The 12,324-nt window shown below is 50.8% G+C and overlaps 2 protein-coding genes across 5 annotated transcripts; one reads left to right on the plus strand and one right to left on the minus strand.

Annotated features, from left to right (window-relative positions):
• Positions 1-36: 36 nt before the first annotated feature.
• Positions 37-7,927, minus strand: FTSJ3 (FtsJ RNA 2'-O-methyltransferase 3). Its single transcript, XM_023193999.2, has 21 exons — positions 7,319-7,927; positions 7,115-7,207; positions 6,841-6,946; positions 6,523-6,569; positions 6,321-6,400; positions 5,810-5,909; positions 5,518-5,712; positions 5,325-5,440; positions 5,103-5,207; positions 4,917-5,017; positions 4,611-4,691; positions 4,373-4,519; positions 4,100-4,235; positions 2,591-2,775; positions 2,328-2,448; positions 1,962-2,248; positions 1,632-1,717; positions 1,437-1,536; positions 845-1,028; positions 676-770; positions 37-592 (listed from the first exon to the last, which is right to left on the minus strand). Exons 2-21 carry the CDS (start codon positions 7,179-7,181, stop codon positions 400-402), a joined length of 2,532 nt encoding a protein of 843 aa, XP_023049767.1. The 5' UTR covers positions 7,182-7,207; positions 7,319-7,927; the 3' UTR covers positions 37-399.
• PSMC5 (proteasome 26S subunit, ATPase 5) lies at positions 7,451-12,307 on the plus strand. Of its 4 annotated transcripts, none has more exons than XM_023194003.3 (13): positions 7,661-7,775; positions 7,935-8,183; positions 8,398-8,469; positions 9,774-9,843; positions 10,137-10,234; positions 10,418-10,474; positions 10,557-10,787; positions 11,099-11,225; positions 11,312-11,502; positions 11,602-11,700; positions 11,789-11,899; positions 12,007-12,093; positions 12,199-12,307. In XM_023194003.3, exons 3-13 carry the CDS (start codon positions 8,398-8,400, stop codon positions 12,250-12,252), a joined length of 1,197 nt encoding a protein of 398 aa, XP_023049771.1. In that variant the 5' UTR covers positions 7,661-7,775; positions 7,935-8,183; the 3' UTR covers positions 12,253-12,307. The 4 variants fall into 4 exon arrangements, with proteins under 4 accessions (XP_023049770.1, XP_023049771.1, XP_023049774.1 ...); XM_023194006.3 differs by having other exon boundaries at positions 7,731-7,775; positions 8,112-8,183; XM_023194004.3 differs by having other exon boundaries at positions 7,756-7,775; positions 8,090-8,183.
• The last annotated feature ends 17 nt before the right edge of the window (positions 12,308-12,324 follow it).

The following is a 12,324-nucleotide window of genomic DNA, read 5'->3' on the forward strand; positions in this document are numbered from 1 at the left end:
GGAAGTGCTTATTAAAACTGTCAGAAAAGACAACTCTTCCATTATCCTGGTTTTATTCAGGAATAGGATGGGGGAAGGCTTAAGGGGCCCACATGTCCAGGTGTAGACTACATCGAGTGTCACTCCAACACTGAACTTCCCCTTAACGGTTTAAAAAAAGGGTCGTGGGTCTGTCAACACAGTTCAGCAGTGCTTTCATGGGAGACCTTCAGGCAGGCAGGAGGACATCCTTCTCTCTGCTCAAGACCACCACGGGAGTTCTAGGCACCCCGTCTCACTGTTCTTCAGACAGCTGTGATGTGAGCAGGGGCTGGGCTGGTTATCAAGGGGGCCAGACTGAGCCACGCCATACCCTTCCTCCTAGTCCCCATGCTCTCCTGGTGAGCCTGGCAGCTCTGCTTACTTCCGTTTGTGTTTTTTCTTTTGTTCCTTACGTTGCTGTGCTCTTTGGTCCTTCTTCATCCTTGAGTCCACCACCTTGAAATGACCTCTGACTCCAGCTGGCCGGCGCACTTTGCGGCCCACACCTTTTTTGGCTACAACGTAGGTGACATGGTGTTTCTCCTTGCCAAGCCCAGCCTTCTTGTAGAGACTACAGGGGGAAGAGAAGAGGTTAGAGGCTTGCTTTCTGCTGCACTTTTAGCCCTGTGTACCTTTGTGGTGTCCTCCCATTACCTTCTCAGCTGTGCCACTTTCTCTCGTTCTGAGATGTCCACTGTGTTCACCACGGCTTCTGCCTTCTTCCTGGTCTGCTCCAGCCTCTTCAGCATCTGCGGAAGGAACCTGTCAGGTGACCTCTTCCCCATCCCCTACCCCCCCAATCTCTGGAGGCCCCATCACTTACCCTCCTTTTCTTTCTAGCCTTTGCCTCAGCCACCTTCTTGATGGGACGTGCATTGATTTCCCGCCAGCGTTTCCGGTAATGCTCCACCTCCTTCTTACCAATAGGCAACTGTCGTATTCGGTGCTGCTTTTCCTCTTGCACAAACCACTCTGGCAGCTCCCCCTCATCCTCATTAAATGTGTACCTGAGTGGAATGGAACATCTGTCCACTATCCAACATTCCAGGCTTTCTAAAGAAATTACCGGACTGGGCGCAGTGGCTCACGCCTGTAATCCCTGCACTTTGGGAGGCTGAGGCGGGCAGATCACCTGAGGTCAGGAGTTTGAGACCAGCCTGGCCAACATAGCGAAACCCTGTCTCCACTAAAAATACAAAAATTAGCTGGGCATGGTGGGCGCCTGTAATCCCAACTACTCAGGAGGCCGAGGCAGGAGAATCGCTTGAACCTGGAAGGCAGAGGCTGTAGTGAGTAAAGATTGTGCCATTGCACTGCAGCCTGGGTGAGAGAGCGAGACTCCATCTCAAAAAAAAGAAAAAACCCATTTACCCACCAGACCCTCGTCACTCTTGATAAGTTTCTGGCCCCTTTACCGGTTGAAGGAGTTATCTATGAGATCTCTCTTGGCCTTTTTGGAAGAGGCAATAACAGCACCTAGAGCAAGGCCTTCAGGGTCCAGTATCCGATGTTTTGCTAGGGAGGGAAGGAGAAAGGTCAAAGCTCAGTTCCCAATACTGACACTTCCAGTGGTCTTTTCTCATTCCACTGTATACAGACAGAGCTCTCACCTGGGTCCTCGATAGGCACTATCTCAAACCCGTTATCATCTGACTTAGGCCCACGACTTCGCTTCTTACCACGGAGGGGTTCCCGGCTGTGAAGAGGGGAGGATTCTGAGTGATTCCACCACTCTGTACTAAGATCGCACTCCCACGGAATTTGCAAAAATCCTGCCACGCAGGCTGTACCCCAGACCAGTTAAATCAGGATACTTAAAATACTTAAAACAGTATTTTTAACCCTCCCCATCTGCAGCCAAGATTGAGAACCCCCAATTTAGAGAAATGGTTCAAGCCACTGCTTCCTTTCCATCCCTTCTCTCAGCTGCAACCACTCACCTCTCTTCATCCTCACTGCTACTACTGCTATCACTGTCTGAGATGCCATCCTCTTCTTCCCCTTGAGGACCAGTGGCAGCTTCTGTCCCCGAAGAAGCCTCTGTTCCCTTAGGGGCTTCATCTCGGCACAGGGGAGACATTATCTCAGTCTTCAAACAGGAAGGCAGTGTCTGTGGCAGCTGCTGCGGCTGCTGCTGCTGTCCCTTCCGCCGGCTCTCAAACAATAGCTGGGCCTGACTGATCTCTAGGGCCTCATCTGCATCATCCTCGATCCCAACAAAGCTGCCCTGTGATGAGAGAACATCAGCTGCCCTTCTCCCAAGGAAGACTCATCTCCCAGCAGTCTTGCCCCCAGCCTCTCCTTACCTTTGAGAACCACAAGTTGGCTTGTTCTTCCTGCAGTATTGCCTTTTCCTCCAGTGGTACCAGCAGTGGATTCTCCTCCTCCTCCTCCTCTTTATCATCTTCCACTTCAGTAAATCGCACACTGTAGACCCAAAGGAAAGTAGGGGACTCAGAGACCCAGAATACCTGGTGCCCTTGCTCCCCCACTCAGGCTCTGGCAGTACCCACCCCAACGCTGCCTCAGAGTGGCAGCATTCCCTCTGGCGCGCACACGTGCCCCTTACTGCTTTTGGTCCCTTAGATCCTGATGTCCCCTGACTCCTGCCAGCTCCTCTGGATCCAGGTCACTATCCACAGATGTGTCATCACCGTCGTCCTCAACATCTGACACATAGATGTCATCCCTCGGCAGATCGGACAGAAATGTGTCTGCTGCACTCATATCCCCTTGTGTTACTTCCTCTAATAACTGAAGTGTAACAGAAACAAAGGTGAACTATTTAAAAGGAAACATACTGTTTTTTTTCTGTGTCCCTCACCTCAGTCTATGCTCAGCAACACTAGGAAGAACACTGGCAAATCCATTATCCTTTCACAGACGGGAAAGCTCAGATCCAGGGTAGTGAATGGCCTGTTTACAACATCCCGTTCTAGGCTATGTTACTGATCCATCCCACTGAGCTGTCTTGTCTCAGTGGTGTCACAAATAGGTCTTATGGGAAGGTACCCTACAGCCCATATAGCACCAAATCTTAACATACTCTACAACATTGGTTTTCCTTTAAAAATTATTCTCAGATGGCATCTCAATCACCTCCTGAGAATACCATCTACACAATCTGTCTTCACTGAATAAAAGGGGCCCAGCCAACATACATCCAACAGAACTGTCCCACTTAAACCAATTGTCAGAACCTTTTATTTTCCTCATGCAGAGATACAAGGCTGGGTATGATGGCTCACACCTGTAATCCCAGCACTTTGGGAGGCTGAGGCAGAAGGACTGCTTGATGCCAGGAGTTTGAGGCTACAGTGAGTCATGATGGCACCACTGCACTCCAGCCTGGGTGATAAAACAAGATCTTGTCTCAAAGGAAAAACCCCAACCACTATTTCTTGACTGTTCATCACATATGAGGGATTACACCTATCTTTTTTTATTCCTCACAAAAACTCTAGTAGGTAGGTTCTATTATTGTTTTACAGATGAGGAAACTGAGGCAGCAAGGATAAGTGGTAGTCAGCTCAGTCACTTCACACAGCTCCAGGCAGCAGAGCTGGGAAGGAAACCTGAGCCTGTGTCTGCTCTAGGGCCACCATGCTCTACTGCCTCCTGTACAACAAAGATGACTTGATTATGACACTCCCACACATAAACCACAAAAGTTCATTTTGTTTGTGACCCTGATTTTATCAGGAAAAACATGTTCTTCAGTATTCAGTGGAAGCAGCCTAATGTGAGTGCTCACTTGGTCTCAATGAACTGAAGAAGGCTGCTCCCCTCTAAGGGAGACCCTCTCTTCCTCTGTGCTTATAACTCAAGTAACCTGGCAGCATCCATTATAAGTTCTTTTCTGATGTTCTAGTTCTTATCACAGTCATCTATCTACCTAACTTCATCCTTTTAGGTTTATGTTTCTTTGTGACTTTAGACTCACCAAGGCACCCTGTGGTGAAGATAGCAACCACAGCCTATCATTCAGCAACTTAAAAAGACATTCAACACCCCCAACCTCCAAACACCCAAACAGATTCTTATGTCTCCTAAACCTGCACCCCCAATGCCGCCTCACCTGGTGACCCCGGATGGTGCGCAAGGAGAACATGCCAGTCTCCCCCTCGTCTGCAATGGAAACCCCAGGCAGATCCATCTTCAGCTCCACACGCTCCCGCTGCTTTCTCTGCTCACGCAACAGCTTCTTTTTCTTCCTGAGGGGGTAGATTCAGGGAGTAAAACTGGCTCAGCTCCGAAGAGTTTCTATCCATGCCTTGCATTTTCTTCTCCCATCTTCACACAGAGTATCCCTGCGTTGGCGGACTCCAAGCTCCACCCTAGCTCCTCTCACCTCTTCAATTCCGCCACCTCCTGGGCCTTCATTTCTGCCAGGGTCTGGTTCAGTTGTTCCTCCTCCTCCTCCTCCTTAGAGGGCTGCTTTGTGATCCCAGCTGTTGAGTCCTCCTCATCACCTTCATCTTCCTCTCCAGAGCTGAGGCTGGCAAAACAGTCCCAGGAGTTGGGTTATTTTCCTGGACTCTCCCCCTAGACACCCCGTCCACACCTGCCTGGCTGCGTTCCCTCCTCACCTGATGTCCAGTGCCTTTGCCTGTTCTTTCAGCTTCTTGGCCACATATCGCCGAAGTTTTGTTCTCCAGTTTAGTAGCAACCTGCCCCAGAGATACTATTACTGATCTTGCCATCTCCCTCTTTGTCCCTGCCCCCTTCTGTTTTAGGCTCACTACCCACCTTTTCAGGTTTCAGCTACATAAATCAAAAGGCTCAGGCCCCCACCCCAAACCTTTAGCACAGCAATATCCTCTTCCCAGAGATCCAACATCATGGCCTTTCCCACCTCCAGGGTTCCTGGCCCCCATGCCCACCCCACTGCATACCTGAGCTCCTTGCGCCCCAACACTCTGATGTCCTGACAGCACACCCGTATGTCCTCAGTGGTAGCTGGATGCTGTGCCAACTCTTCATCATCTACCATGATCTGTTTGGGAGGAGGGAAAGGTGTCGGGAGATTCTCAGGCCATGTTTCCAGGGCTACCTCATGTCCCTCAAGGCCGGAGACTCACTTCGCTGGCCTTAGACAGGAAGTCGACAGGGTTGGCAGCTCGGAGGAAGTCAGTGACTGAAGTACGGTGATAAAGAGTGAGGTCACCCTCAGCATAGCCTTCAGCCTTAGGGAGGAAAAGAGAGAAGGTTGGGCAGTCCCTTCTGGGTATCTGTAGGACCCACCAGGCCCAACCTCTCCAGAGTTCCAGGAGCCAAGGGTGGCCCCATTCCCCAAAACACACCTTTGGCTTCTTCTTAGTCACCAATTCAGTAACAGTCTTAGCCTGAACTTCAACCTCCTTGAAGGCAAATTTGGGGTCGAAGAATTTACTGTCAACCTTGTCAGGGGCCAGGAATCCTAAAAATGACAGGATATGTTAAAAGTGTGCTTTGGGAGTTGGGAGGCTGGATCAAGAGAAAGGAAATGATGCCCACCTTGGCAGACTACAAAGATCTCTGCAGATTCATGGCGAGAGGCTTGGGGCTTGGTGGCCTGGACACGGCGGAACAGCTGCTGAAAGATCCACAGCAGAGGCTGATAGTCACGAGAACGGAAAACCTTTGTGATGAAGCAGCCACCCCGAGCCAAAAAGTCACAAGCCAAACGCAGAGCCATCAGTGTCAAATGGGCTGTAGGATAGAGACAATTAGTTGAGGCACTGCAGCCCAGGAGGGCATGCACCCAACTCCACCATCGCCTGATCTCCAAACACCACACTCCCTGTACCTTGTGAGTAAGCATCATGGACCCAGCTAGCCCCCACATTGGGGGCCCCATCATTGAGCACAACATCAACCTTCCAGGTCTTCAGCTCCTTCCTCAGGGCCTAAAGAGAAGAAAAGGAACTATGGAAACACAAACACAGGTATGGCCCTGGTTCAACCATTTGTCCATCCCGTTATTTGTTGAGTGCCCATTATGGGCCAAATGCTCTACCAGGCACAGGAGATAACAGTAAACAAAAACAGTATGTCTCTACCTTCATGGAGCTTACAGTCTGACAGTGAGTTCACAGGAAAAAACTTCACGAAAGATCTCTGCCCTTCTCCCAATTCCAAACACCTTTATCCCTGACTCTAAAGGTTGGAGTGGGCACTACGAATACCATGGGTCTTGTACAAATGTCAGGCAAGAATGTGCTCAAAGCATGGTAAATAGAAAAAAAATGCCTTTAAAGGATTTCAGGGATGTGGATGTTTCCGTATAAAGGGGGAAGGAAGAGAGAGATTCCTATTACCTGCCTACAACGTTCTGTTGTGATGTCCTCCTGGAGAGTCACCACATTGGGGAGAGGCTTGATTGGAACCAGGTCCACTCCTGGAACAAATCAGGTCAGAGTATTCTAAAGGGTTGCCTCAAGCAGGGAGGAGAGAAATACAGAACAAAGTACTTTATACACCCACCCCTTAAAACATCAAGGAGAGCTGTCCGTTACTCACCCACAATAAGGCTGGATACAGGCATAAACTTGGCAGCTACCTGCAGCCTATAAAATGAATAGGAATTTAAAAACCTACAGCCAACCTTGTCCCCCTCTTGCCAACTGACCTCTCATCCCTGGTGTTACGTGCACTGGCCAGAGCATGTCATAGGCACGTATTTCCAAGCCCTTTCTCTGCAGTCAAGAAAGGAAACGGCCCCCAAGGGGACCGGGATTCGGGATTCGGGATTCCTCTCCCGCAATGAAACTGGAAACCACCGCAGCTCAGAACACAGAAAGCGGCCACCAGGAGCAACCTGTGGCGAGTGTTACGAACCATCCCCCTGGCGCAGCACACAGGTCCAGCAAGGCTCGGGCTTTCTGCAGGAACTGAAAGCGGCGATTGAGCTGGATCAGCTTGAAAGCAGATCGGGAACGGTAACCTGGACAAAACAACCAAGTGCGCAGAGGGCTTCACCATCACCAGCAAGATTTCTCTGGCCTCGCAACCCACCACCCCTTCTGCAGGGAGGTACACAATGGTCAGAAAGAGCAGGCGAACCGGGCAGAGACTGCTCGCTCGCTCCCAGACTGAGCGAATCTGGACTCACCCGTCTCCTTCGCCAAGTGATAAAACTTGTCCCGTCGGCTTTTGCCAACTTTGCCCTTCTTGCCCATGGTGGAATGGGGGAGTATCGCTCAATCTGGGGAGAAAGTAGAAGTTGAGGACGTCTCTTTCCCGAGCACCAGATTCCACTTCCAGTGTCCCACTTCCCGCAGCAACTCCACCCCGCGGCCCTCTCCGCACACTCTACCTAGACCCACGGCCGCTTTCTCCACACTCGGAACCGCACATGTATGCAGCAAACGTACTTCCGCTTCCGCTTGCGTCCCCTGCGTCCCCGGCTCTTGGTTTTCCGCCATTTTGAGTGTGGCCATAGATTGTTCTCGATAGTCCTCGGATTTTGTAAGGTGAAAGTTGAGACTAGGAAGGCACATTACAAGAACTAGAAACAGAGTTTCAATGAGGCAACACTGAAGAGTTCTGCTCCTTCCTCTTCCCCCTCCAAAGTCCCTGAACTCTCGTAGCCGCCCCTCCCATCATGGTTCGCTTAGTGTGGTCCAGCCGCACACCCCGCCCATGGACCCGGAACTCTTCTCTGCCTGGTCTTCAGGTCCCAAGCCTCCGCTTCCGCGCCTGCGCGCAAAGACGACTCGGATGCCGGCGGTCTCTGCTGAAGAGAGAAGATGGCGCTTGACGGGCCAGAGCAGGTATGGCGGCTGCAGTGGCGGCACGGCAGGTTATGGGGCTGGGTGCGGAGCGAGCGTGATTTAAGTGGAGAGCGGGCCGAGGCAGGAGGGTCGGGTGGGTCGGAGGTGGCTGGCCCAGTCCAGGCTGGACGCTGCCTGCGACCGGATCTGCTGTGTCAGCGCCGCCCTCGGTGAGTCAGTGCAAGGCTGGGAGAGGAATACGCGATAGAAGCGGAGTGAGTGAGGGGAGCGATGGGCGCGGGAACGGCCGGCCCACGGGTCTCAGGAGACGGGACGCCAGTCCTTCGGCTCCGTTCCGCTTGCTCCGTCGGCAGTAACGACACCTCGGGCTTGTAGAGCGCTTCACGCAGTGCAAAGCGCCCCCGTGTATATCATATCGCCTCTCGGTCCTCCTAAAAGTCGTACAAGGTAGGCGGCGTTCCCATTCTTTTATTTTAGTCGTGGGAAAATGGAGGGTTCCAAGGGAGGGGGGGATTAGAACCCAGATGCTGAGCCTCCGAAGTCCAAACTTTTTTTACTACGCAAAGCTACCTGGTGTCAAACCTTACTCAAAGTGCCCTGCAAGTGGCTTTACCCCCTCGGATGTTTAACCTGTCGTTTAAGACTCACTCTGTGTCTTCAGATGGAACTGGAGGAGGGGAAGGCAGGCAGCGGACTCCGCCAATATTATCTGTCCAAGATTGAAGAACTCCAGGTGAGGACGGACTTCAGAGGGAGCTAGAAAGGGGGATGATGGGGGATAGAAACGGACTTCCACAAATCCATCTAATTCCACTGGGAGTGCAGTGGAAGAAGCTGCTCCTTCTCCTTTCTTGTTTGTTTCTTAGCTAGTAGGGTGTGTGTATCAGAAGTAAGCAATCTCTTGTTCTCCTCCAGTCCCACCCCTTTAAGGGTCATAGTGTTCACAGTTTGTTGAACATCTTCAAGAGTCAAATCTTAACAGAAAAGGTACCTCTAGCCAAAGGTCAACCCTTTTGGAAGAAGCCCGAATGAAAAGGATTCTTATGAAAGGGAAACAAGCCCAGGAGATGAAATTTATCACCAAGAGGTTGGGTGAGGGTGAAGTGAGAATGTGAGGAAAGGCATCATTGAGGCATCTGGATAATGCTAATTCCATAGAGACTGAATGAAAGAAATTGGGCAACCCAGAACGCTAGCCTAAAGCGCTAAACCATAGAAAAAGGACCGTTTATGTTGTTAATGAAATGTTTATGTTTACCAGTGAGGCTTCCAGCAGTAAGGTGTGGCTCTCAGTAGTAGGTATGGCTTCCAGTAGTAAGCGTTACCAACAACATGAACAGTAGGCTGTTAACAGTGTTATGTTACAGTAGGCTGTTAGTAGTTTAACTTTGGACAAGTCCATGGATTTTCAATTTCGCCCTAATCCCCTGCGTTGTTCAAGTGTCATCTGTAATATAAATTGGATGGGGGAAAGCCACAAAGAACAATTCTGAATTCCAAGTGCATTTGCAGGTATTGTGTTTAGTTTACCATTTTTGAATGCTTTTTCATGTGTTTTTATTCGTTCAGCTCAGTAGTCCTGAAAAGGAGCAGGGCAGCTGATGCTATACTCATGTGCTGTTTAGTAACAGATCTAGATTTTTAAAAATAGATTGCCTGAGCTTTACCTTTCTTTTGATTGACAGCAGCTGGGCTAGAACTCAGACTTCTCACCTAACAATCTTTCCACTAGGTGATGTTGCCTTCCTGCAAGAAATTTGGTGTTACATGAGCCAGTTGTAACTTTTCTCCATTAGATTCTGTTATTCCTGGACCAGTATTGGACAAGCAGCCTTCTTTGATGGCTGCCATAAGCTCCAGAGGGACTCTTGGAGGACAGGGCAGGGTCATTAGAATCATACTGGAGAATCTGAAACAACACACAGGTGCCCTGTGCCCTTCCCTCAGCTCATTCTGACCTGTGAGGTCTTGGCCAAGATCCTACCTCCTCCTGTCTCCTGCCCTTGAGTAATGGAATTCGTCTCTTGTCCGCCACAGCTGATTGTGAATGATAAGAGCCAAAACCTCCGGAGGCTGCAGGCACAGAGGAATGAACTAAATGCTAAAGGTGAGTGGAGAAAGATGGGAAGCCGCATGTGGACAGTTTGTCTGAGGTCTGTCCTAACCTCCCTGCACAGTGTCTTCACAGCAGTGCTTACTGTTTTCTCCCTGTCATCATCTAGTAGTTTCACATGCCTCTCTCTTTCCTGAGCCCCATTGTAGCCTCCTTAAATACATGAATTTTTATCTTTGGTCATCATTTAATAACTTAAGAATGATGCTTAGCTCATGCATGTAGAATTGGGTCCTGGAGACTCCAAAGGAGTAGCTAGGTGACCACCGTGTCTGTTTGCCGTCTAGTTCGCCTGTTGCGGGAGGAGCTACAGCTGCTGCAGGAGCAGGGCTCCTATGTGGGGGAAGTAGTCCGGGCCATGGATAAGAAGAAAGTGTTGGTCAAGGTAAAAGCAGCATGACGCCAGGGACCAGCTCGGTCTCCACTGGATTCCCACCCCTTTGTGTGTAGCCTTGGGAGACAGGGTTCTGTGTTCTGTCGAGGTATTGTGGGATTCTCGAAGGTCTTCCTGGGTAGGGTTAGTGATTTGGTGGCTGTCAAGGAAGATCATGAGCTCTTCTTTCTTTAGGTACATCCCGAAGGCAAATTTGTTGTAGACGTGGACAAAAACATTGACATCAATGACGTGAGTGTAGCAGGTGAGGTGGCGGTGGGGTCAGCTCTTACTTCTTATTGTACCACTTCTGAAACTCGCCCCCTTCACCTAGGTGACACCCAATTGCCGGGTGGCTCTAAGGAATGACAGCTACACTCTGCACAAGATCCTGCCCAACAAGGTAGACCCATTAGTGTCACTGATGATGGTAGAGAAAGTACCAGATTCGACTTACGAGATGATTGGTGGACTGGACAAACAGATCAAGGAGATCAAAGAAGTGATCGAGCTGCCTGTTAAGCATCCTGAGCTCTTCGAAGCACTGGGCATTGCTCAGCCCAAGGTGAGGAGCAGGGCTTCTCCGGCAGGGCCAAGCTGTACTTTACTACTCCTGCCCCAGCCAGCCCTACTGCAGGGGTCAGGGAGGCACCAGGATAGGCTGCATCCTGCTTGGGCTGGCCCTCCCTGTGAAGAGTGGCGGGGGAAGTGTTCCTAGGGTAGTGAGGTGGTTTGGATATAAGCTCCAGAACAGCTTTTTTTTTTTTGGTATCCCTAACATCTAGCAAGGGACCCAGCACTCAGCACTCGGTAAATGTTTACTGAATGAGATGAGGGGTGTAGCTTTCTGTCCTGAGTGCTGCTGTTCCCCTGTAGGGAGTGCTGCTGTATGGACCTCCAGGCACTGGGAAGACGCTGTTGGCCCGGGCTGTGGCTCATCATACGGACTGTACCTTTATTCGTGTCTCTGGCTCTGAATTGGTACAGAAATTCATAGGGGAAGGTAACCATTGCCAGTAACGTGAGAAGAAAAAGGTAGGGGGTTAGGGAGCTAATAAGTTCCCTAACACCAGCTTGGCCTCCACACAGGGGCAAGAATGGTGAGGGAGTTGTTTGTCATGGCACGGGAACATGCTCCATCTATCATCTTCATGGACGAAATCGACTCCATTGGCTCCTCGCGGCTGGAGGGGGGTTCTGGAGGGGACAGTGAAGTGCAGCGCACGATGCTGGAGTTGCTCAACCAGCTGGATGGCTTTGAGGCCACCAAGAACATCAAGGTAAGGTGGTAGCAGCCTTGGGATGGGCCTAGGGAAGGCCTGGGTGCCACGCAGGTTGAGGAAGAGCTTAGCTGATCCTCACCCACTTTCTCTGCTCAGGTTATCATGGCTACTAATAGGATTGATATCCTGGACTCGGCGCTGCTTCGCCCAGGGCGTATTGACAGAAAAATTGAATTCCCACCCCCCAACGAGGAGGTTTGTGATGGGCGCTGTGCAAAGTGGCTCTCTGGCAGTGGGGGTAGGGGTGGGGTGTGGGGCTCAGGCCTTTCCTTGCCATCTCCAGGCCCGGCTGGACATTTTGAAGATTCATTCTCGGAAGATGAACCTGACCCGCGGGATCAACCTGAGAAAAATTGCTGAGCTCATGCCAGGAGCATCAGGGGCTGAAGTGAAGGTAACTGGAGTACCCACCAAAAACAGGGCAGAGGCAGGAAGCTGTGGGCTCAAGGGCCACAGATGAGGGGCACAGCAGTGGAGCCTCAACTTCCTTTTCCTGTTCAGGGCGTGTGCACAGAAGCCGGCATGTATGCCCTACGAGAACGGCGAGTCCACGTCACTCAGGAGGACTTTGAGATGGCAGTAGCCAAGGTATAGGCCTCCATCTTTGTGCCTTTGCTGATGGTGGCTCTGGGGCAGTGGGCTAGGGCATGCTTGCGTTCGTAACTTAACATTCATTTTCTCCCCCACCCCTAGGTCATGCAGAAGGACAGTGAGAAAAACATGTCCATCAAGAAATTATGGAAGTGAGTGGACAGCCTTTGTGTGGATCCCTCCAATAAAGCTCTGTGGGCCAAGTCCTCTAGGACTCTAGTCTGTTAA

Source organism: Piliocolobus tephrosceles, chromosome 16 (genome assembly GCF_002776525.5).
Source record: "Piliocolobus tephrosceles isolate RC106 chromosome 16, ASM277652v3, whole genome shotgun sequence".
NCBI lineage: Eukaryota > Metazoa > Chordata > Mammalia > Primates > Cercopithecidae > Piliocolobus > Piliocolobus tephrosceles.